This window comes from Arachis hypogaea, chromosome 9, assembly GCF_003086295.3.
Source record: "Arachis hypogaea cultivar Tifrunner chromosome 9, arahy.Tifrunner.gnm2.J5K5, whole genome shotgun sequence".
NCBI lineage: Eukaryota > Viridiplantae > Streptophyta > Magnoliopsida > Fabales > Fabaceae > Arachis > Arachis hypogaea.
In genome coordinates this window covers 110,384,718-110,409,427 of record NC_092044.1, presented here as the reverse complement: position 1 = coordinate 110,409,427, position 24,710 = coordinate 110,384,718, and the positions used below count along the sequence as shown (strand labels likewise).

The 24,710-nt window shown below is 35.8% G+C and overlaps 3 protein-coding genes, 1 long non-coding RNA gene and 1 pseudogene across 7 annotated transcripts; 3 read left to right on the top strand and 2 right to left on the bottom strand.

The window, feature by feature from the left end:
* Positions 1 to 1,374: 1,374 nt before the first annotated feature.
* On the top strand, positions 1,375 to 8,015 carry LOC112711749 (uncharacterized). Of its 2 annotated transcripts, XM_025764457.3 has the most exons (18): positions 1,375 to 1,980; positions 2,292 to 2,528; positions 3,062 to 3,125; positions 3,219 to 3,348; positions 3,443 to 3,587; positions 3,739 to 3,960; positions 4,038 to 4,122; positions 4,564 to 4,666; positions 4,927 to 5,052; positions 5,132 to 5,245; positions 5,814 to 5,932; positions 6,051 to 6,138; positions 6,223 to 6,315; positions 6,445 to 6,534; positions 6,706 to 6,825; positions 6,910 to 7,001; positions 7,088 to 7,145; positions 7,574 to 8,015. In XM_025764457.3, exons 1-18 carry the CDS (start codon positions 1,791 to 1,793, stop codon positions 7,649 to 7,651), a joined length of 2,154 nt encoding a protein of 717 aa, XP_025620242.1. In that variant the 5' UTR covers positions 1,375 to 1,790; the 3' UTR covers positions 7,652 to 8,015. The 2 variants fall into 2 exon arrangements, with proteins under 2 accessions (XP_025620242.1, XP_072059971.1); XM_072203870.1 differs by lacking the exon at positions 3,062 to 3,125 and having other exon boundaries at positions 1,460 to 1,980; positions 2,292 to 2,570; positions 3,197 to 3,348.
* Positions 8,016 to 8,625: 610 nt separating this feature from the next.
* LOC112711748 (early light-induced protein, chloroplastic) lies at positions 8,626 to 9,710 on the bottom strand. Its single transcript, XM_025764456.3, has 3 exons — positions 9,358 to 9,710; positions 9,164 to 9,244; positions 8,626 to 9,058 (listed from the first exon to the last, which is right to left on the bottom strand). The coding sequence occupies exons 1-3, from the start codon at positions 9,508 to 9,510 to the stop codon at positions 8,714 to 8,716; spliced, it is 579 nt and encodes a 192-aa protein (XP_025620241.1). The 5' UTR covers positions 9,511 to 9,710; the 3' UTR covers positions 8,626 to 8,713.
* Positions 9,711 to 10,277: 567 nt separating this feature from the next.
* On the bottom strand, positions 10,278 to 11,658 carry LOC112711747 (uncharacterized). The gene is made up of 4 exons (XR_003157592.3): positions 11,520 to 11,658; positions 10,960 to 11,204; positions 10,730 to 10,883; positions 10,278 to 10,634 (listed from the first exon to the last, which is right to left on the bottom strand). It is a non-coding gene; the product is annotated as an uncharacterized lncRNA (long non-coding RNA).
* A 987-nt stretch (positions 11,659 to 12,645) lies between these two features.
* Positions 12,646 to 15,266, top strand: LOC112711746 (transmembrane emp24 domain-containing protein p24beta3-like; annotated as a pseudogene).
* A 1,167-nt stretch (positions 15,267 to 16,433) lies between these two features.
* LOC112711744 (protein GFS12) lies at positions 16,434 to 24,635 on the top strand. 3 transcript variants are annotated; one of them, XR_003157590.3, is made up of 16 exons: positions 16,434 to 16,884; positions 16,973 to 17,064; positions 17,169 to 19,259; positions 19,386 to 19,713; positions 19,818 to 20,033; positions 20,144 to 20,216; positions 20,306 to 20,511; positions 20,598 to 20,660; positions 21,104 to 21,309; positions 22,142 to 22,253; positions 22,372 to 22,893; positions 23,013 to 23,323; positions 23,418 to 23,661; positions 23,754 to 23,820; positions 23,932 to 24,070; positions 24,255 to 24,635. XR_003157590.3 is itself a non-coding variant. In XM_025764453.3 (16 exons), the coding sequence occupies exons 1-16, from the start codon at positions 16,753 to 16,755 to the stop codon at positions 24,405 to 24,407; spliced, it is 4,962 nt and encodes a 1,653-aa protein (XP_025620238.1). In that variant the 5' UTR covers positions 16,434 to 16,752; the 3' UTR covers positions 24,408 to 24,635. The 3 variants fall into 3 exon arrangements, 2 of the variants coding, with proteins under 2 accessions (XP_025620238.1, XP_072059970.1); XM_025764453.3 differs by having other exon boundaries at positions 23,747 to 23,820; XM_072203869.1 differs by having other exon boundaries at positions 16,546 to 16,884; positions 20,634 to 20,660; positions 23,747 to 23,820.
* The last annotated feature ends 75 nt before the right edge of the window (positions 24,636 to 24,710 follow it).

The window sequence follows — 24,710 nt, the reverse complement described above, 5'->3', positions numbered from 1 at the left end:
GTAGTTTAAGTAAATATATACATAAAAATGTTTTCATGTTTTAGATATCCATGTTTATATATACTTGTCTAAGTTGTGTATGCAGTATATATGCATGAGAGTTATTTGGAAAAGAATTGTAAGAGTAAGACAAAATAATTAATACAAACGTTGGGGTCCCCTAGCCCTAAGGTCATTGATTGTGAATTGTGTTGGTGCACTTATTGTTTGGGCCGGCATGTCCCATTTTTCTATATCCATTTCATAATCATGGATTTAATTTCAAAGAGCATATTGAAATGGAAGGCCTTCTAACTTTGTTTGAAATTCGATTGGATTGAAGAGCACAAAAACATGTGAGGGTGAGATCGAGAGTTGTGAAAAGCATGTGCAGCTCTTTGGAGTATTACAGTTGAAGGTAATGTGTGCGTATAAATAAATGTGCATCAACTTGGTACTGTCATATCTAATCTAATTTTATATAGCTCGCTACAACATGATGATGTTTGTGTAATTAGGCAACATACAAGTAATAATTTGGAACACAAGTTTCAGTGATTGAGTATTAAATGTCAATTGATTGATGAAGGAAAATAGATCTAGCTAGGCTGAATCGGGGAAAACAGATCAGGCCCAGTTTAACACCTTGTGTCACAAGCAATAATAATAAATATCATAATTGTATTAAAATGAACCAAAAATCAATTAGTTGTGTACTTATGTAGGTACGAAAATTTCTCTTTCATTATATCATATATACACAAAAGAAAAATTGAAATAAAAAAAGGTACCAACTACTTGTATGTTTGACGACTCAAAGGGAGAAAAAGGAAACCAATTATATTTGTGTTTGGCGGATACTATACCGATAATAATGTTAGGTGATGAGTCAAATATTAGGCTAAATGCACGTTGCAACCTTCAAATATCCACACACACATATATGTTAATAATTATGTTACGAGTACACTAAAATCAGCTATCATTATAAAATATATATTAAAATATAAATACACATTAAAAATAAATTAAATTATATATATTTATATAAAATATATTAATAATTAATTTTAATATACAAATAATATTTTCAATATATTAGTCAAGGAAAATTTTTTATTTTTATAAAATGATGCAACTTAACACTCCATTTTGTATTTTTGTTAGTAAGAGAATTCATTATTTCATATAAGTAATTTATTTATTTATTTTTTACTAAAAATAAAGAGACTCGAATTTATAATCTTTTAGATGAATATAAAAAAAATTATGTCATTTGAACTATATCTCATTAAAATATAAGTAATTTATTTACTAAAATAGTAATAATATAGTTTTATTTTGACTCTGGTAGGATAATTAGTATTTAACCCACTTAAAGATAATCTTGTAATTATTGAAGTAATACTTCAGGGTGAGTTTTAATGAATTCAATTAGGGACTCATAATTTAGAAATAGGGAAATTTGATTAAGGACAAAACCCAAATTTTGTTTTGTTGAACAACGCGTGAAACATATCCGAATTCCAAATACGTCCTTATTAACTCAACTCATTTCTCTGCCAAACACCTTCGTATCGAAGCTCCTTCGTCTTCGTCTTCGTCTTCCTGCACACACTCTGTTCCCTTTCTACGAACTCGCCTGATTTTCAAAACCCATCTCCGTTTTCGCCTTCGGATCAAACCCTTTTGATCTTTCGGCGAGTTTCCGCACAATGCCGTTGCTTTGAACGGGATTTCAACGAGTGTCGGTGCCGAAAGAACCAAACGCATCGCGACGAAAAATCCTCTTATTATTTCTATTTTCTGTAATGGGGTCGGCGCCGTCAACGCCTCGCAGGGGCGAAGCGTTCTCGCCGGAGACGGCGGAGTATCTGATCGGAACCTTCATCGGTGACAAGTCCTTCCCACTTTCATCAGAGTTCTGGCAGAAGCTTCTAGAGCTTCCCATCCATGTTCAATGGCCCAGTGACCGTGTTCAAGAAGCTTGTGAGCTATTGGGTTAGTCTTATTCCGATTGCTACTACTTCCCTGATCACAGTTTTTCTTAGGCTTAGAGTGATAATGGCTTGCATGGTGAGCTTCAATTGTTCTATTAGTGAGTAATAGAGTTTGCTAGGAACTTAATTTTGTTGAGATTTATGGTCTAGAATGTTGAATGATGACACTATGACGGAGTTCAGATATTTAGTTACGCTATGTCACAAAAATTGGGTTTCTAATAGAACTAGGTCATAGTACGCTAATTATGCTGTTAAGTTGATTGAGTTTGTTTCTAATGGGAAATCTTATTTTGCTGATTGTCTTTGCAGCAAAAAACAATGGTCAAACTAGGCATCTTGCAAAGATTTTGTTCCATATGGCGTGCTGCTTGCAGGAGTCCATGTCTATTTCCGGGGTGCCGCCCTTTGTTTATGAAAAGGCTGTAAATGCAGCGTACATCAGTTCGGTGTTTCTGAAGCACTTGATTGAGAGTTTCCGAGGCGAATATGTCGAGCTACATCTATCTCTCGATGATAATGAGACTATACCAATGGATGTTTTGGGAGGTATGAGTGGCAATTGTCATTTCATATTTAGATTTATGATCTGTTGAGATATTAATTTCATTTAACTTTGTTCATATATGCTATGGATTTGGGTGTTGTTTTAGTATAAGATTCAAGTAGAGGCTGGCGCGGCTTTTTTCATCACTTTCATCTGCGTGTACTTTTTTTCTTTTAAAGGAAAATTATTTATCCCTTTCAAGTTTCTTTTTTTCTTTTTTCTTTTTTGGCTGCATAGTTTTTTTTTGCGGATGGCGGCTCATGGCGGTGAGCCAAAAATCCACCATAAAATAATGGCGGATGGCATTGCGGAAAATGGCGGAAATGGCGAATTGCCTTGAAAATGCATATATATGTACAAAAAAAATGCAGAAAAATTGCAAATATAATAAACCATAAAATCTAATCTATATAATCATTTTTCTAGTCATAAGACATCCAATTAATGCAGCAAATAATTGGCTGTATATGTGCATATTACATTATTACCAGTATTATTCAGATTTCATAATTTTTGCTTTGGATATTTTATACAGATCAAACAATTGAAAATTTTGTTATGCGGAATGTCCTGAACTTTATTGCTTCAGTAGATGTGAGGTATGTATATAAGGCTAACTGGAGCTGCTAGTTGTTTCTGCATGGTATTTTGAACATTTGGTCCTTACAAGGTTTTTCTCCTTTAAATTATAGTGCCAACACATATGTCCTGCATCTAGAGCTGCTTAATTTTATGATTATTGCAATGTCAACTCAGCTTCTCTGTGGGCCGTCTCCTGGACCACATGATGTGAACCCATTTCTTGATGCTGCAATGGCTCAGGTTCGAAGTCCAGACATGAACTGAACCTTCATTGCCGTGTTACTCTGTATTTGCAGATAGTGAATTTGAGGTTATGGTATTGTTAATTTTGCAGGACAGCTCTCTGGTTTGTTCAGTTGTTCGCAGACTACTCTTAAATTTCATTACTCGCAGTGGCGCTCCATTTAACAGGGCATCTTATTCCGTCTTTTATGAAGGAAGCCAGAGTAGTGTGTTGCAGAGAGTTGGTTCTGCAGCTGGTATGGTCACTTGATATACTTTTCTGTTTATGCATTCCTTGTAGTCAATTATGCTTTTTCTGATATCATAATTTTCTTGTTGCTGTAAGATTCTTGTCTTGAGGTTGGCAACTTACTGATGGGCTACTTTTGGTGTGTACTTGATTTGCAGCAAATATTGTTTTACTGCCATTCAGTTATTTGGTTAGTTCAAGGGGTGATGGATCAAGAAATCCTCTAGCAGATAGCAGTCTTCACGTGCTTCTTGTTCTCATTCATCATCATAAATGTGTTGTGAGTGAGGATTACTCTGCCACTGAGAATAACAAAGAAAATCAATATTTTTCCGACAACCCTTATTGCAAGGCCTTAGAGCATGCAGTTGATTGTGAATGTAATATATCTTTCATATCTCTACTTCATTCAGTTGATTGAGTAAGTGAGCAATTTTCATTAGTCGTTTGAATGCAGTGGATCGAGTAGATGTTGAGGGCAATGCACACTCTGGTCAGCTTGTAAAATTGCCATTTGCTTCATTGTTTGATACACTTGGCATGTGAGTAGCTTGCTCCCTTATACTACATCTATATCATGCATACTTGTGGATTCATTTGATTCATGCTCCAGGAAATACAATTGGCATGTCAGTAGATGTATGTAATCATGATCACTCAAAAATTTATGATTTCCTAGTGTGAGATGATTGGACCATGAACTAGTTGTATGCAAGTTTTATTATAAATAAAGAAAAGAGAGCTTGTTTCTCATAACTTTCTGTTCACCCAATTAATATTAATTGGAAAGAGGGAAATGAAAAAAAAAGAAAAGAAAAGAAAAGAAAAAGATGTTTGTGTCCTTGGTGCATCAGTTTCTTGGTTAGAGGTCCTAGTGTCTCCTGGTTATCGACTTCCAGTTTTGCATTAAGTGTCCTGAATTATATACTGGTGCTTCTAAACACATCAGTTTCTAAAACGTTATCACTTTTATTCCTCCACAGATGCTTGGCTGATGAGGCTGCTGTTCTTCTACTTTACTCACTGTTGCAAGGAAATTCTGCCTTTCTGGAGTATGTCTTGGTGCGGACTGACATGGATACCTTGGTATGTGGTAGCAAACTTAAAGTTTCTCCTATGGAGGAAGTGGGAATGAATTAATATGTCTAGAAGTCAAAAGAAGACTTTGAAATAGAATCCTGTGGAGGCTTATTACTTTATGATTCATGTGTTTACTTGATTATCAATATGATATATGTGACTGCCACTTTCTCAAGTCATTCTAAATCATGAGTCCTGCTGCTGCTTCTACAATGACTGACAATTGAGCCTTATTGTGACCTTTATCTATCTAATGAAATTAACAGTTAATGCCCATTCTGGAAGCTCTATACAATGCTCCAAGGAGAACAGCTAATCAAATTTACATGTTGCTGATTATACTCCTCATACTCAGTCAAGACTCTTCTTTTAATGCAAGCATTCATAAACTGGTAGGTGTTGTCTTTTGGCACTAAACTATGTAAAACTGCAAGTATGTCCTAAATGCTGATGTGCTATTTTCCTGGATAGATTTTGACTGGTGTTCCATGGTACAAGGAACGTCTTCTGCATCAGACTTCTCTTGGTTCCCTCTTGGTCATAATTCTTATCAGAACTGTACAGTATAATTTGTCTAAACTTCGGGTATGATCCTTAAACTTAGCTGGTCTATTAGCTCAGTCTCTGTCTCACCTATATGAAACTTCTCTGCCTGATAATTTATTTGGGAAATTGCATATATATGTTATAAAATACAGGTAAATTAATATGATTCTCTGTTCTCATGACTTTGTTATTGATGATACTGACATGACATCTTTCCCTTTTATTGGATTACTTTGTCCCTAGTTCTTATGGCTCATATTTGTACTGATGTCTTTATTTAGTGTGAACTAAAGATATTCTATACTGAAAGTAGCTTCTGTAAAGGGACACCTAATTTCTTAATTGTAGTAATATAGTTTGCGCTTGTACAAACCTGAGAGTAAGATATAAGAAGGGACTCAAATCTGTTTATCATATTTAATTATGTATATTGGAGACAGTGACTTCATAAGTAATTACCCATGGATACCAGTAGAAGGGATGTGTATTTCAATCTTAGAACCACTATTTACATAATTGGTTAATTTTTATATAACTACTGAAAGTGCTCTTTATTTTATTCACATATCCTTTCCTTTGGTCATTTAATTTGTTTTCAATATGATAGGATGTTTATCTGCATACAACATGTTTGGCAACTCTGGCAAACATGGCTCCTCATGTCCACCGATTGAGTGCATATGCGTCTCAGAGACTAGTTAGCCTTTTTGATATGCTCTCACGCAAGTATGTCTACCTTTTTTCTTGGCCTCTGTAATAATATACTATCTCTATTTCATATTTATATCTTAACTGACTGCAGTTTCTGGGATAACAATTTGACCATATTGTTGCTTCACATTAGGTATAATAAACTAGCAGATCGCAGAGATAATAAGCTCCATAATGAAAAAGGCAACTTGATTGAGGGAAACAGCCTAATAGAGGATATGGTATGTATTGTCTAAGCACTTCTATTATTCGTTTGATTATAAACTTTAGGCTATTTCTTTTTCTAATTTATATTTTTTGTACAGTCAACTGAATTGCACATTTATACTGACTTCTTGAGGCTGGTACTGGAAATAATAAATGCAATCCTGACTTATGCACTGCCTCGGAATCCCGAGGTATGATATGATCTTCAACTTTTATTGATTGCAGATTTATAACATATAGTTCTATCTGGCTCACTATTAAAAAATTTACATTATAACCTTCTACACCTATCCTGGTGCTTTCTTGTGTGATTCGAGCAGGTAGTATATGCAATAATGCATAGGCAGGAAGTCTTTCAGCCATTCAAGAATCATCCACGATTTAGTGAACTGCTTGAGAACATTTATACTGTACGTGCAGTGCATTTTATTTAAGTCACAGCTTATCCTTGAAATCTTGATTCCTTTCAGAGCGCAAATTCTGTTGTATCTTCAGTTAGATTTGTGAAATATTGTCTTTGTGATGCATCATCTCATGAGTCCTTAGTGTCAGAATATATAATTTATTTATTAATATTGCAGGTCTTGGATTTTTTCAATAGTCGTATGGATGCTCAAAGAGTGAGTGGCGATTGGTCCGTAAAAGAAGTGCTTCAGGTGATAATTGTCAATTGTCGTTCTTGGCGGGGTGATGGAATGAAGGTAAGATAGAGTAAGATTAAGTTATTCTGGTTTATTTCCAATAGGGAGTATAATTAGGTATTTAGGTTCTATCTTGTTTGGCAGATGTTCACTCAACTGCGCTTCACATATGAACAAGAGAGTCATCCGGAGGAGTTCTTTATTCCATATGTCTGGCAGCTAGTACTATCGCGTTGGTATGGTTCCTGGCAGCTAGTCGATTTTAATCTCTGATGATATTTTGTTGTCTGTGTCTCCAATGTTAAAATTGCTTCTCTTTCAGGGGACTCACTTTCAACCCAGCAGCCATAAATTTGTTTCCAATTGATCTACCTACAGATGTATGTCTCTCTCCCTCCCTCCCCCTCCTCCCCCCCCCCCCCCCCCCAAAAAAAAAAAAAAAATACATGCAACTTCTGATCAATTAGTACAATTTTTTCCCCTCTTGCTTTCTAAATTTCCTTTTTTTTATTCCTTTGATTTTGCTACTGTATTTTTTATGGTGGATAATTAGCCATTATGATTAGTTGATCCATAATTTAAGTCATTTCAGTTTGTTACAAGTGAACCACCCCATGATCTTCAACTTGTAAAACAAGTAATTAAAGGATAGAAAATGTGTTTCAATCTTCCAACTTATGCCTAACCCACATAATGTTAGGTCAATTTTGTCCATAGAGTAATGTGATTTTAGTTTCTTTGGCATTGGATACAAGGCACTGATTTCTTAACTTGGTTTTGTTGTTGACTTTGTAATAATGAATTGCAGTGTGTTGAAAATGGGGTGGTGGGAAGCACACTCCGGAATGGTGATTTTGACAAGCCTGAGTATCAGCTTGATCCATAGTTAGGAGCATATGCACTTGGCTGCCTAGCACGTTTCTTGGTTGGTGAATATTTGTACATATACATGATATGAAATGAAATGTAGCTATTAGGACCCAAAAATTACTTCTAAGATGTGTATTGTTCTAAATCTCAATTCTTTTCCTGTTCATAAATTTTGGGTGTAGAGGTCCTTTACCGTAGATTGAAAATGAGACATCGAAATAAGTGGTGATGCTAATATTCATGTCAATAGGTTCGGTAGATGTTCGTTCCTTATAATCTATCTATTTTCTTGCTGAGCTGAGCTCGTTGTTAACACAAGGCACAACTTTGTAAATTCTACTCGTATGTTGTTAAGGAAAATTTTTATCATTTGTCAAGAATATTGAGAATCTAAATTTACTGATGATAGATTTAATTCTAAGCAGTTATGCCTTATTACTTTATCATTAAATAATGTTGAGTTTTAATTTAGACACACCAAATTATATGAAATGCACGATAATGTATTTTCAATTTAACTAACTAAAATATGGTGAATTTTGTTATAGAAGTGACCAAACTTTATTTTTATGTACCTAAAATGGCAAGGTTAAAAGATTAAAATCCATTCATGAGAAAGGTAATATTTTCTTGCCTTTTATGGATAATAATAATGATGATGATGATAATAATTTATTGTTTTCACAAAATGCCAACTTCAGCAAGCATATTAGTTGAGAAAGACGGAGAAATGAACGGATGAGAATGCATATTGGAAGAATTCAAATGGATGAATGAGACAGCTTGCACAATTTTCTAATGAATTTAAACTGTCACATATTTGTACAATTTTTCCTTTATCTTGGGTCTATTTGGATCACTATTATTGTCTGCTTCCAAGTTCTTAAACCAAGATATTTGTAATTGTGTCCTTTATTCCAAAGTGCAACAAGGATAATCGATTACTCATCGTATTGAAATTTTCCTTTTAAGGGAAATTATGATCATGAATTTATCTCAGAAAAATCCTTTATAAAATTCTATACATACATAACATAAGATAAAAGGTAATATAAGAATACAGGAGGCTTAAAAATGATTACACAAGGGTACCACCCTTAACATACTCGGTGAAAGCAAGAGCAATCAAGCCCAACATGGCAAATCTACCATTCCAAAGCTCAGCATCTGAGGACATGAATCCACCAGATTTTGACTCAACACTAACACCTTGAAACAGTGGGATCAATGAAGCAAGGGACAGCACCACACTAGTCCCCAAGAACCATGGGATCCCACCATTGGATATCTGTGACAACAAATCTTGACCGTTGGATAGTTCCACTGCTAATGCTGCTACAAATCCAATCATTGCAAGCCTTCCATTGATCCTCTCAGGTGCTGGCCCACTGAATGCCAACACATCACTGAACTTTGTGCTCATCTGCCATTTGCACATAAACACATCATTCATGTCAATAAAGGATTCTAACAACCAATTTTATGATACACTTTATATTTGTTAAATTGTTAAGGGTATGATACTCACCTTTGGTGAACGAGGCTGAGGCTTTGGTGGTGGTGGTGTAACTGGGCTTGTAGGTTCAGTTGATTGTTCTTTCTGCTCTTCCTGCAATTGCCAAAAAGAAAACCAATGATTCATATGCCATTATATCATATTAAATGATCATATTAAAGCTAGCTAGCATGAAACCACAACACATAAATGCAACCACTACTTACCTCAGCCATGGATCGAACACTAAGGCTAGCATTCCTTCTCATGTTAGGCATGTAAAGAGCAGGAACACCAAATTGGTTCACCCTTGACCTGCTAGGAGTGCGGGTCATAGGGCTTGCAAGGATAGATTGCATAGCATAAGATGAAACAGCCATTGCTAGATTGGTATGTTACTAATAACCTTGTGAGTGAAACCGCAGAAAGGTTCTTAGTGTGTATCAAATTGCACTCTTGAGATGATGGAAGAGTGTTGAATGAAGGTTGGTTATATAGAGTTAAGGGGGTAAGTGTAGTGGTGGATATTTAGGTTCCACGTCATGGCATAGAAGGGGTCATAAAGTTCATTGGTTCACGTGGGTTCCATTGTCCACACATGCTAAAAGCAATAGACGTGGCTTCCATCAGAACCAGAGAGTGATACTCACTGATTCTGATTCTGAGGTTGCAATGATTTTGGAGACTTGGAGCATTGCACTACCTCAATTAGTTGTTACTGTTTCTTGGTAAATACCAGAAGGTTCCATAGGCTTCTAGGTACTACCAAGTACATTTGCTGTGGTTTGGTAGTTGGCACGTTGCATATTATAATTAATCAGCCACTACAAGAAATTAAATGTCCTTTTTATTTTTATTTTTTTGGTTTCCAAACTCATCTTTGAAACAACAATTTGTTGCCACTTATTGTTTCAATTTCACCAGAGGTGCTTCTTGTCTAAGTACAAACCACAAGTTTTATTTGTTATAAATCTATACAAAATCTCTATACAAAATCATAATCCTTTTTGGCATATTTTTATCAACTTATAATTAGAGATTTATCGTTTATCCTCCATTAGACTAACACATGGCAATTGGAAACTAATCAAATTTGAAACAACTGCAATAGTAATAAAAAAAACTTATTTTGAATATATTGACAGCATGGGTAAAATCTTTATATTCTTATTTGCTTACTTGCTGTCACATTAATTATTATAAACCATTCTTGGGGGTATCCCACAGGCTAGTTTGTTGAGATAAACATAGTGGTCGAATTGAATACAAATACAGCACAAATCAATGCATAACACAACACTTGCAACATTTTATCAGCAGAATTACTTTGGTGGTAAGGGTGTAGTTGCAAATTTCCAAGAGTATTTTTCTAAAGTACTATACTCTTGTTCCCCAGCAATTTCATTGGCAGGAACAGTATCAGAAATTTCCCTCAAATCTTGTTCTGTAAGCTTTACACCCAAAGATCCAATGTTGTTCTCAAAGTTCCTCAGTTTAGTAGTTCCTATGACATCACATCAAATATATGACAAAGCAATTATCCCTTTTGTGTAAATAAAAATTAAGTTGACAGAATTTGTTAACAAGTGAAGTGTCTACCTGGGATTGGGATTATGTCATTTCCCTGATGAATAAGCCATGATAGAGCTAGTTGAGATGGAGTGCATGAATGTTTAGAAGCCAACTCATCAACTCTTTTATAAAATGGCTTGTTCTTTTCCAGATTCTCGTCACTGAACCTTGGATGCGTAGCCTGTTACAGAATCCATCATACTAGAGAAGATTATGGTATTATGCACTTGTTTATCACTAGTTAGTAGTTATCATACCAGCAAGCTCTGATTAGGAAGGGACTCAACCACTGCTTTACCAGCGAAAAAGCCACGACCAAGAGGGCTATACGCCACTATTCCGATTCCTAGTTCTCTGCAAGTGCACAATGCTTCTTAGTTAGGGACTCAACCACTTCTTGTTTATTGAATACTTGCTTAATAATTGAACATCCCTCTTCATGGGAAAGGGGGGCATTGTAAATTCCAGATAGCCCTCCACATCCAAACCCCAACCTAGAAACCTGCAATCCATAAACGAATATTACAATGAGTTCTTATTCTCTCACAAATACTAAACCAAAGATTTGCATTAAAAGGAACACAAATGTTTTTGGTAAAAGCTACTAGATATCAACTTCTGCCAAAACCATGATACGCTTACTACTTAGTGCAAAGTCCTACTATGAATGATATCTGAGATCAAAAGGATCAACTGAAAAGACACAATCTTCCTTCAATAAAGTTGATTAAACTCTTCTATAACAACGTTGGATGATGAACATGAACTTGTTTGGCTCTTATAGGCATTTGTAGATGGGATCATAGCAAAAAATTACCTCTAAGCCTTGGCTACCGAGTTTTATTCTGGGAACATGAATCTTGGTCTTCTCCATTTTTAATTGCTATTGAGCTTTGGTGCTGCTTAAGATGCAAGTTGAAGACATTAAAGAGATGTTCCTATTTAAGTATCTAATTAGAAAACAATGTGTTATTCGTAGGTTGATTTCATCAATTGTTTAATTGTCCAGTTTGGTTGTCAATCATAATCACCAACCACAAAAAATTGTATTGCTTCGAGCATTATAGGTGGAAATTGCTTCTTTTTTTTTTTTTTAATGTTGAGACTTGAGAGACATAGATTTTAAGCTTTAATCTCTAATCCATTATGAAAATTAAGATTTTAAATAGTTAGTAATTTTACATTGACGTACACGAAATTCAGAAAATTATTTTAAGATTATTATTACTACAATGAATTTGATTTCATATTAGACAACAGCATAACCTAATGCTATATTGTTAATTAGGATTTGACTTAATTTAGAATGAATCATTTTAATATAACTTTATTACGGTATCATAAATATATGATGGTTTAAAAAATATTATTAAAATTAAAGTAATATTTTTTATTATTAAACTATATTTTTTAAATATTATTTAAAAAATAACTAAAATATAAAAAAAATATAACTTTAAGTTTAATAATATTTTTTACTATATATTCAATCGCTCACTAATATATCTATCAATTGATTTTTTATAATAATATGTAAATAAAAATATTTATCAGATCATGATAGTTTAAATTGATAAAACTGAAATTCTGTTATTTAATTAAAATATTTTTAAATTTAAATCTTATTTAGAGTCCGTTTAAAAAATTTTAAAAATAATTTTTTAAATTTTTGATTTATAAAAAATAATAATATTAATATCTAATACAATTTTTAAATTTAAATGGTAGTTTTTTAAAATAGTAGTATTTATCTCACATTCTCACTATTTTGTTTTTTTTTTTTTTGCTGACTCACTTACAGTGTCCCCACATAGTATTAATCCAGGTTTCTGATTGGCTGCTGCACGCTGTAGGCTCTATGCGTTTCACACGTAAGCTCTCATAAACGACACCTCAATCAAATCCGTGAAGCCACCCACGGCGGTGCCGTTTTGTTGCGTTGGACTAGCAGAGACCTGAAACGAAGAAAGTACTCAACACCTTGTCAAAGTTTTTGACTTTAAGATCTGGGTACCACCTCTCACTTGCCCACTGCATCGAATTTATCGCAATTTGATTTCAGAAGACAAAATTCCCAAAAATAAATAAGAGGGGGAAAGATATGGAGCAAACGCAGTGGAAGAGAAGCTCGAAGATGTGGATGGTTTTGGCGTGTTTGATGATGAGCTTCTTTAGCGGCATTGAGTCGCTATCGGTGACGGTAAACGACGTCGAGTGCGTCTACGAGTATGTGCTTTATGAGGGTGACACTATTTCGGGGAACTTTGTTGTCGTCGACCACGATATTTTCTGGGGCTCTGATCACCCTGGTATCGATTTCACGGTGAGTGTTACCTCAATTCCCTGTCATGGGTTCATGAAATATATATATATTTTTTAATATATGTATTTGTTGCAGTTTTGGGGTTTAGGGCCTCATTCTGATCCAGTTACTTGCTGTGAATTTGTTGCTAGTTGGTTGAATTGTGAAGTTATTAGGATTTTGTATCCTCTGGGGCGAGGGGAAAATTGAAAATTTGTTTGGCTTCTATTGCGTTTATTAGGGCTCTCTGAATATAGTCACAAAATTAGGACTCATAGTTTGAAATAGTTGTAAATTGCAACAGTTCAATGGCTTTTCAGATGTTTAGCATTTGATAGGGTTTTGTAAATAGATTTTGCTATAATTATAATGAAGGTCAATTAGAATACACATACCATGATACTGATACAGGTTTGAAGTCTAGGTGGTGCCCATGGAGGTGCTTTTTAGAACTGATTAACAATTTAAGGGAATGGATTTGTTTTTGTTTATTAGGGCTCTCTGAATACAGTCACAAAATTAGGACTCATAGTTTGATATAGTTGTAAATTGCAACAGTTCAATGGCTTTTCAGATGTTTAGCATTTGATAGCGTTTTGTAGATAGATTTTGCTGTAATTATAATGAAGGTCAATTAGAATACACATACCGTGATACTGATTACTGATACAGGTTTGAAGTCTAGGTGCCCATGGAGGTGCTTTTTAGAACTGATTAACAATTTTAAGGGAATGGATTTGTTTTTGTTTAGCCTGATGAAAGCAATTTATACTAACTCGTGTTATTTGGCTTGTTTTGCGTCTTCTGTTAAGTTGCATTTTTTTTATATCGGAAAAAATATGTTGAAATTTGGAAGCCTCTAATGAAATTTCCATGTGTCAAGGTTCAAAATTTGAACACCCCCTTTGATGTTAAATAATCACCAGTGAGTCTTAGGCAGTTCCCACTGGCTTTTCAAACATGCACTAAATTTGTTCTTCCCACCCTTTCAAAAGGATATAGAGAATTTATTGCAAGGTCAGGCTTTAGGATGAATAACATAGAGTAAAAGGTTAGTCATGGAATAGTACGGCGTAAGTGTAATACCTTGAAGCTTGATCTTTCCCTTTAGAAGCTGGTGGTCTGTTGGAGGCCCTTTGTAAAACTCTGCATGCAGTCTAAACGATGCGTGCTAATATAGTGGCATTTTAAGGGTTTGATTGGCAGACATCTTTGTTTATTTATTTGTATGAATCCATTGTGGTTTAGCAGCCATTAGCAGTCAGAATGGCTGCCCAAATTTGCTTATTGTTTTGTAACTTTTGACTTTCAGATATGCTAATTTTTCAGTTATCTGCAGGTGACATCTCCTGCTGGTAATACAGTCCAAAATATCAAGGGACCTCTGGTGACAAGTTCCAATTTAAAGCCCCGACACATGGAATGTATAAATTCTGTTTTCACAACCCTCACTCAACACCTGAGACTGTTTCTTTCTACATCCATGTTGGTCATATTCCATCTGAGCATGATCTTGCCAAAGATGGTATGTTCTCTGCATAAGGAGGTTTTTGTGGTATATCCATATGTTTAGGCATAAGCGGTAACGTCATTATGATTTTCATGGAATTTTTGTTGATGATTTGCAGAGCATTTGGACCCAATTAATGTAAAAATCGCTGAGCTCAGAGAGGCACTAGAATCTGTTACAGCTGAGCAAAAGTACTTGAAAGCTCGTGATGCAAGGCATCGCCACAGTAAGTAGTTTTGATTTCTTAATCTAGCACCTTTGTTATCGGGCGAAATCTATCTTTTAGGTATCTAGTTTCTCAGACTTGTGTATACCTTGCTTTTGCCCCATTTTTTGCCAGTTAGAATCAAGAAAGTGATAATTAGTTAATTACATAGATAGAAACTGAACTTGAGCTACATGATTATACTGATTCAACTTCCTTTTGCGTTTGGTAGCGAATGAGAGCACACGAAAGCGTGTTATATTTTACACCGTAGGAGAGTACCTTCTGTTGGCTGGTGTTAGTGCACTGCAGGTCATATACATCAGGCGCCTTTTCAGCAAGTCCGTGGCCTACAACCGCGTTTAAGCCTCCCCTCCTCCTCCTTAACATTATGGCTTCCTTCTTTATTTATTTAGCAACAGTGTTGTGTTCTTTGTGACCACTGTTTTCACTTTCACAGAAAGTCTGTGACTTGTGTATTATGATAATTCACAGCAATGTTAGATTCTTTAGTTTTCGTTTCAATGGATTTATAGAATTTATACCATATGCGGCTATGCTTCTGCTTATTATTATATTATTATTATTATTATTATTATTATTATTATTCCATCTGTAGGTTATGGTTTGTTGAATGATTGGAGTGACATTCGGCAATTCTAATAATACAAATGATTCCTTCGAATTCAATGCTAATTTAGTACTAAATCCTCGTTTTGGTCTTTGAGATTTACACGATTACTCATTTTAGTCTTTGAAATTTAAAACTATCTATATTGGTCCTTTAGATTTAAGTTCGGACACCAATGTAGTTCCTCGATTCTTTCTAGCGATGATTAGACAAACGAAATGCTGAGATGACACCCTCTCTGTCACGCTGGATGACGAGGAAACGACGTTGTTTACCTTTGGCATTCAAACAAGTCATAAATATCGTCGCTTTATATACGAAGGGAGAAGAAACGATGGAGACCCAAAATAAAATATTCTTCTTCTTCTCTACCTCCACTATTCTTCATTTCTGATCTGTGTGGGCGCCATGGATAAATGATATTATTTACTCATCATCTAGCGTGACAGGGAGGGTGTCATCTCAGCATTTCGTTTGCCTAGTTATCGTCGAAAAAAGTCGAGGAACTATAGCAGGGAAGGTGCCATCTCAACACTTCGTTCGTCTAGTTATCGTTGGAAAAAGTCGATGGACTATATTGGTACCCAAACTTAAATTTAGAGGATTAGCATAGGTAATTTTAAATTTTGGGAACCAAATTAAATATTTCGTGAATCTCAGGACCAAAATAAGTATTTAGTCGTTAATTTACTAAGAATTTAACAGCTAATAGCGTTAATAGGAGCATTTTTGGCTTTGATTTAAGTTTAGAAAAGATTGAAGACATGATTTCAATTTTTTTTCTATTTCTATTCGAAATAATGATAGGTAATTTACTTGATCCAAATAAACGGGATTCCAACAAATTTCGTACTAAATTTTAAAATTTTGATTATCAAACAAGTTTTCTAAATAAAAACACGCTATGATTATAAGGCCATTCCTTGAGAGAATTCTAATTGAGAAAGTAAAAGGTAGACTACTGATTACGACCAAACGAATTAATCACCTCTCTTCATAATAAGACAAAAAATGATATTTTCAGGGAACAAGTGAGAATACTCTTGAGAAATTTAAACATATTACTTTATCATAAAATTAAATGTGTTATTTTTAAAAAAATAAAAGAATTTAGTTACAAATTTTAAAAAAAATTATACTGAAAGATAATATAGCCATATTTTATATAATACCGAATAATACCTTGTCATAATTTAACACAGTACATTTAGAATGACTGAAATAACCTTACATATGAAGACTATTTACTTGAAAGGGAAGGAGTTGGAGTCGCGAGGTTTCAGCTGCAACGTTGGTACTTACTTGATGGCGGTTGGAGCATGAGTATTGAGTATGCGTGAAGAAACCACTGTTAATGGAGTGAACTCGCTGAGTTGACTCAGTTGAGCTGAGCGAGTTCGTCATGGAGCAACACTGTTGTTACTGCTTCGACTGCCTCCAGCTTCGAATCAACTCCGATTTCTCCGACCAACTCTTGTTCAATTATGGCATTTCCTCTTCCCCTTTCCCTTTCGGTTCTTCCGCCGTTGTCCAAGTCTCTCTCTCTCTCTCTCTCTGAGAAATTTCAGATCATTCTTTTGTTCATTTTTCTTAATCTCTCTTTTTTGTTTTCGGATAATCAGATTTCTGGTACAGCTGGCAGTGAAGCTTCATCCGGTCAATTTATATTGCAGTACACGCGCTCTCGTCACAGCAATTGTTTCTCCAATTATGTGTACAATTCTTCTCTATTTCTGAATTTTAATTTTATTGTTTAAATGATGGCGGTTTTATTTGTGATTTGTGATTTGTGATTTGCTATTATTGTTCTGTCTGCAGAAATGAGTATATTTTGGATAGTAATGAAGGAACTAGGAGTAGTGATCCTGATACTGGCACAAGCCAATGTGGTCCTAATGTGCAAAATGGTGGAATGGCTTCATCATCAGATGCTGAAACCAAAAGAGCATCTCCCATGAGCACAAGTTGTAGTCATTCTGGAAAGTTTTCTTGCTTCAGGATAATCACTTCACTGGCCCCCATTGCCCGAGTGGGAGTTTCTTCATTTTCTACCATCCAAGAGGTTGCCACTGATTTCTTGTCTGGGTTAATGGAAGATCATGTGTTGGATTCACTTGATATCTGGATTGAAGGGAAAGCTTCAGGAAGGGACAGCACAAATTTCCTTAGCTTAATTGGCTTGCCATCGTTTCAGGAGGACACATTTCCCGGCTCCTTGAGGCATCCAAACATAGCCCCTGTCCTTGCATTTTTTAAATCATCTGATCATGTTAATATGGTGCTTCCAAAGACTCCATACAATCTCGAGAATATTCTGCATTTTAACCCCAGTGCCTTTAAGTCTGACTGGCATAGAGGATTTCTTATATATCAGCTGCTCTCAGCATTGGTATACCTTCACGGTCTAGGGGTTTCTCATGGCAACGTATGCCCATCCAATATCATGTTGACTGACTCATTATGGTCTTGGCTGAGATTATGGAATGAACCTACATTGGAATTTAATTCAACTTTACAAAAGAGTGAAGACGTTAATTCAAGCCCTGCAAAAATTAGTTGTTACAATAGTGGTTGCCATTATAATGGTCTTTATGCTGATTTAAAGCTTTCACCATCAATAGATTGGCATTCTAGCTTCCATCATTGGTGGAAAGGAGAGTTGAGTAATTTTGAATATTTACTTATCTTAAACAGATTAGCAGGCAGAAGGTGGGGAGACCATACATTTCATCCAGTAATGCCTTGGGTAATTGATTTTAGCACCAAACCTGATGATAATTGTGATGCAGGATGGCGAGACTTGAGCAAGAGCAAATGGCGCTTAGCGAAAGGTGATGAACAGTTGGATTTCACCTATTCAACATCTGAAATACCTCATCATGTGTCAGATGAATGCCTCTCTGAACTGGCTGTGTGCAGTTATAAAGCAAGAAGGCTGCCTTTGAGTGTACTCCGAATGGCTGTTCGTTCAGTTTATGAACCTAACGAATATCCTTCCACAATGCAGAGGCTCTATCAATGGACCCCAGATGAGTGCATTCCAGAGTTCTATTGTGATGCCCAAATATTTAGATCAATTCATGATGGAATGGCTGATTTGGCTGTACCTTCTTGGGCTGAGACTCCAGAGGATTTCATTAAATTGCATCGTTGGGCATTAGAAAGTAATAGAGTTTCTTTTCAACTCCATCAATGGATAGATATAACCTTTGGGTACAAAATGTCTGGGCAAGCAGCTATTGCTGCTAAGAATGTTATGCTTCCTATATCAGAACCTACGATGCCAAGGTCAACAGGACGTCGTCAGCTCTTTACACGACCTCACCCCATTCGTCTTGCCACTTCAACCGCACGTCGTTATGCCACCAATAAATATGCTAAAGTTTGGAGCCAGGAAAATGAAATACTGCGAGAGACATCTCTCCTGTCTGATGCTGCTTATCTACAAGAACTAGAGCAAGCATCTGCATTTTCTGAGCATGCTAGGCATTTGAATTCTTGTTATCAGTGTCCATTAAATCAAACACAGGGAGATCCAACAAGGCAGTCAATTAACAAAAGCATATGCAAATTATCTTTGCCTGACAGAAACTACTTGCTGCCATATAAAATGAATCTGATTTCTTTGATTCAGCATATGAAGGAAGAAGATGACAGCTCGTCAGGATATCCAGACTATTTGCTTTGGAGGGAAAAATTGTCTTGCTCAAAAGTTAGCTCTGAAGATGTTGCTAGGGACATTTTTTCTGTTGGTTGTCTCTTAGCAGAACTTCATCTTTCTATTCCCCTCTTTGATTCAACCTCATATGCGATGTACTTGGAAGATGGGACCTTACCAGGATCTCTTTGTGAACTTCCTCCTTATGTTAGGTTACTTGTTGAAGCATGCATACAAAAGGATTGGATGAGGTATCTGTGTCTGCACACATGTACTAATATGCAATTGGATGCCTGTGTTTGAGCTTGATTAGATGTTAACTTTTGTGAATCATTGTCTCTGTCTTGCTATTGATCTATTAATATTGTGCTATGCAGGAGGCCTTCAGCCAAATTTCTTCTGGAATCACCTTATTTTCCAAAGACAATAAAGTCCTCCTACACGTTTCTTGCCCCACTTCAGCTTGTTGCTAAGGATGAGACCCGCCTTCGATATGCCACAAATCTTGCAAAGAAGGGAGCTCTCAGAGAAATGGGCTCATTCGCAGCTGAAATGTGCGCTACTTATTGCTTACCACTTGTATTGAGTACTGTGAATGATGCTGAAGCTGAATGGGCATATATACTACTGAAAGAATTTATGAGATGCTTAAAAGAGAAAGCAGTGAAGAAATTAATCTTGCCAACCATACAGAAAATTTTGCAGGCTAGTTCTGAAATTCATCTTTCGAATTTAGTAGTAAGGAGAATTATATTTTTCTTTTCCTTTGTAATCTATGTGGACTTCTTATTTAGATGTCTCTTTTGCAGACAACAGGTCATTTACATTTAAAAGTTTCCCTTTTACAAGATTCATTTGTACGTGAAATATGGAACCGAGTTGGTAAACAAGTATACCTGGAAACTATTCACCCATTGGTTTTATCAAACTTGTATAATTCTCTGGATAAAAGTTCAGCTGCATCTGCATCTGTCCTTCTAGTTGGTTCTAGTGAGGAGCTTGGAGTACCTATTACCATCCACCAGGTTAATTTGTTTTGCATCAATAGTCGAGACTATGCACTCCTTTATTAGTCTATACGCACCCACCTCAGTTCAGTAATTATTGTTTCACTGACCTTTTTTTATTGAATCAGACAATCTTGCCTCTTTTTTACTGTTTTGGTAAAGGACTTTGTGCTGATGGCATTGATGTGCTGGTCAGACTTGGTATTCGTAGTTAATTTGCCTTCATAGTTTCTATCTTTTCATACTGAGATCTTCAGTTTGTAAGCCTCTCTCATTTTCGGACTTCTCAGGTGGCATTTTTGGAGAATCCTTTATTGTGAAACAGATGCTACCATTACTAAAAAATGTTGTTCGCTCGTTCGTTGATATGTCAAGCATGAACAAGCCTGATCCTGTCCAGAGTTGGAGTGCTTTAGCACTTATTGATTGCGTGATGACATTAGATGGCCTTTTACCTTACTTGACAGAAGAGATTATTGTAAAGGAGCTGTTTGAAGTATGATTTTCGTTTCTGCAAAATGCTTTTAACTGCCAGAAAGTATTGTATAAACATGAATTATTGAATTTGATGTAAATACACAGGACCAAAATTGTGTACTCATCAGGGTTCTTATGCAGAAACATATGGACATTGCCGTGCTTCAGGTTCTTCAAATTACCCATTGGTTTGTTTTAATTCCATTACTCATTCCTTGGTTAAATGGCTCTACACTTGTTATATCTTCCTTTCCAATTAGGACTTTTCACTATTTATACTGGATCACAATTCACACAAGTCACCAAGGAATATTACGGTTTTTACATTAGCATAATAGATTTTGTTAATGCATTGTTTCTGGGAACAGTACAAATAGAGTTATGGTGTGAGGGATTGGAGTTTGTACCTTGGCTCATGGATGTTGTGATGGAGCATTGCACATAAAACAGACTTCTTTGCTCTAGGGAGACACTTCTTCCAAATTGTTTGTTTGCAATTCCCCTTAGTTGCATTTCAAATTCTTTCCTGATAATGTGTTGATTTCTGCTCCATTTCATTTCCAGCATGCATCTCATCCATTTGCCAATCACTTAGTTTTTAAATTTCTCAGGTTGCTGCTACTACTCTCTTTGCAATATGTCAGCGAATTGGGGCAGATTTGACAGTATTGCATATTCTACCAAAGCTTAAAGAACTATTTGATGAGCTTGCTTTCCAGCAACTTTCTAAGGATTCAACTACTGTTACCAGAAATTTGAAGGTTGCCAAACTAAAAATTAGTGGGGACTTGCAAATTGAAAGCCGAATGGATCTAGTGTGAGTGACAAATCTGCTTTTTAGTCTAAGATTTATTTTATGCTGGGGAAATTAATCCGCTGGCTATCTAGAGAGAGGAACTAGAAATCTAGCCTCTAGTTGAGGAGAAAGTAGAATGATATTTAAGGGAAGTTGAAGAGAAGCAAATCATGCAAGAGAAAACAAAATTTTTTTTGAGTCACATTATGGTTTATGTCAAACAAAATCCGTCGAGATCCCAAATAAAAGCAAAATTCATTGTTTAAAATGCTTAACTAAAACAAGTTGATAATAGCAGTCAGTAGATTTCTTGAATTTGGTCCTAGAGCGTCCTTGTGTATATTCACACTCACTACAACCATCAAGTGAACCATACTACCTCGATTTCTTTTACTCAATTGCAGTTCCATCTTGATGTGCCCCACCTGTCAGTCTGTCACAAGAGCGAGTAATTAACTCAAAATTTGAGAAGCACGTGCAATGAGCTTTTCTTATTGATAGAACATATTTGAAATACCAATAATGTTCTTCAGTCATAACTCAACCTCAGCCTAGGAGACAGCAGGTCTTCAAATTTGGCCGAGGCAGATCTTTCATTCCAGAGTCTCAAATACTATACTCATGCACCTGAAACCATGAGAACAAATCTTTTTTTCGTTTTGGGTTTATATGGTGTGCGCATACACGCACACAAAAATTTAATTTTGTAAAGTGAAAGGATGGTGGTTACAAATGGATCAAAAAGTTAAGGTGTCATCAAAAGTGCAATTAATTCCCACTGTAAATTGTATTCTTGTTTGCTTTTTACTTCGTTAAATTTTTATAGATGTACAATCTTTTGGTTTATTTTCAGGTTGGTTCTCTATCCTTCGTTTGCCTCTCTTCTTGGGATAGAGAAACTTCGTCAATGTTGTGCTACATGGTTACAACTTGAACAATTTCTTCTACGCCAGCATAATTGGAAGGTAAGTTTTCTATCTTTTCTTTCTCCCCATATAAGTTTGATATATGTGTTTTTGTCGATGTGATGCTGTAACCACATATTCTTTCTTATTTGCTTAATCTAAACTGGTCATTGTTCAGTGGGAATGTGCAGGAGAATCATCAAAAGGTAGTTCAGAAAATTTTATTGGTAGAAGATCCACATTTGGCCAGGGTTCCACCTCTGAATACACTCCGGCAAAGCTGTTGCTTAATGGCGTTGGATGGTCAATTCCACAATCCCAAGGAAGTAGAAGTGCTAAGAACTTGATTCCTCAGAGACAATATTTTAAACGCAGTCAGAGTCAAGTAGCAACGCAAGAAGACACACCATACCAATTTAACCAAGAACCCTGGTTTTGGTTCCCCAGCCCCGCCACCGTATGGGATGGACCTGAATTTCTTGGGCGGGTGGGGGTTCAGAAAGATGACCTTCCATGGAAGATCAGAGCATCTGTTATATACTCTATACGTGCAAATCATGGAGCAGTGAGGTCTCTAGCTGTTGATCAAGATGAAAGTACTGTTTTCACTGCAGGAATTGGTCAAGGGTATAAAGGAACTATTCAAAAGTGGGAACTAAGCCGAACTAACTGTCTTTCTGGCTATTATGGACATGAGGAGGTTTGGTTCTCCATATATTTCTGAAAATGATACTGAGTGGGTGTATTAGTAACTAGTGTAATGAAATACGTCTAATTAATATATTGTTCTTCATATTTATTGTTTATCTCAAATTTTAGGTTGTGAACAATATTTGCATCTTATCATCTAGTGGAAGAGTGGCGTCTTGTGATGGAACAGTTCATATTTGGAATAGTCAAACAGGGAAGCAAATATCAGTATTTGAAGAGTCCCAAACAGATCCTGCCCATACTACAAGTGATCTATCCGCCGCATCAAAAATTAACATTGACCAGGCAAACATGCTCAATTTGAATACACTGTCAAATGGAATATTGTCTAGTACATTTGATTCAAGCCTTTATACTTGCATGCATCTATTAGACGCGGCTGAAACACTTGCGGTTGGCACTGGAAATGGTTCACTCAGGTGAAATTAACTGTTACATAACATTTCAATTGCATATACATTAGAAAATATGTTGATGCACCCCAACTTCTGATTTATTTCCTCTACCTTACAGGTTTATTGATGTTGCTCGAGGCCAAAAGCTTCATATGTGGAGAGGAGAATCTAACGAATCTAGTTTCCCTTCTCTTATTTCTTCCATTTGTTCCTCTGGATCTGACAGGATGCATGCAGGTGGAATTTCCACTTTGCCATCTTTTATTGCAGCTGGACTAAGTTCTGGTCATTGTAAATTATTTGATGCAAAGAGTGGAAATGTCATTTCCTCTTGGCGAGCTCATGATGGATATGTAACAAAAGTATGTTCATTTTGATTATGTTCAAAATATTAGAGAACTCCCTATTTGATTTTGCACAATACTTCATCAATAACTTTATTTGAAGTTGGCAGCACCCGAGGATCACATGCTCGTATCCAGCTCTCTTGACAGAACTTTAAGAGTCTGGGATTTAAGAATGTGAGTTATCACCTTCAATTCATTGCAGTCTTGTCATAAAGTTATTCCTTTCTTTCATTTATCTTGTCCGTCCACATATGGTGTTGCTCATCAATTTTATTAACTTTGCAGGAATTTGCCATCGCAGCCCATTATTTTCAGAGGTCCTTCAGATGGCATATCCAGTTTCGCCATATGGGGCCAAGATGTTATTTCGATTTCCCGGAATAGGATTGGCCTTCTCTCCTTGCCTAAATCTGCCAATGAAATAGTATGAATGCATATCTTTATTTTGCTTGTCTAGCAGCTTCTTTAGATGTCAAAACAATCCTGCTGTTTCTTGCTTTTGTTATATCATTCTTGCATTAGTTATATTATACTCTGCATTTATATGAAAGGTCTCTCCTTGCGAATTTTTATAATGATGATGCGTATGGTTTTCATGAATGACACAGGATGGACAGCATCATATCATTCCCCAGAAGCTCTATGTTTCAGATAACAATGGAATGAGGAGCTTGTCAGCATTATCAAGTATTAGTATACTTCCATTCTCTCGATTGTTTCTCATTGGGACAGAAGATGGTTATTTGAGAATCTGTTGTTAAATATGCTATTGATTTCCTTATTATTCATTGTACATCACTATGCTTTATGATTCATCCATGGCAAGCAAATCCCGTTTACAGGTTTATCGAGAAACTAAACAGTAAAAAACTTTGTCGGTTGGTAGTTATAATTTAAAACTTTTCTTTTCAGATGTCGGAAAAGTCGGAGCCGCCCACTGCCTAAAAAGAATAATATTTTATGATAGATGACACAGATTTAACAGCCCAGTGTAAACTTAGATTAATATTTTGAATAAAGTCAAAGATAACTAGATAGGTTCATTAGGTCCCGTTTAGAAAATG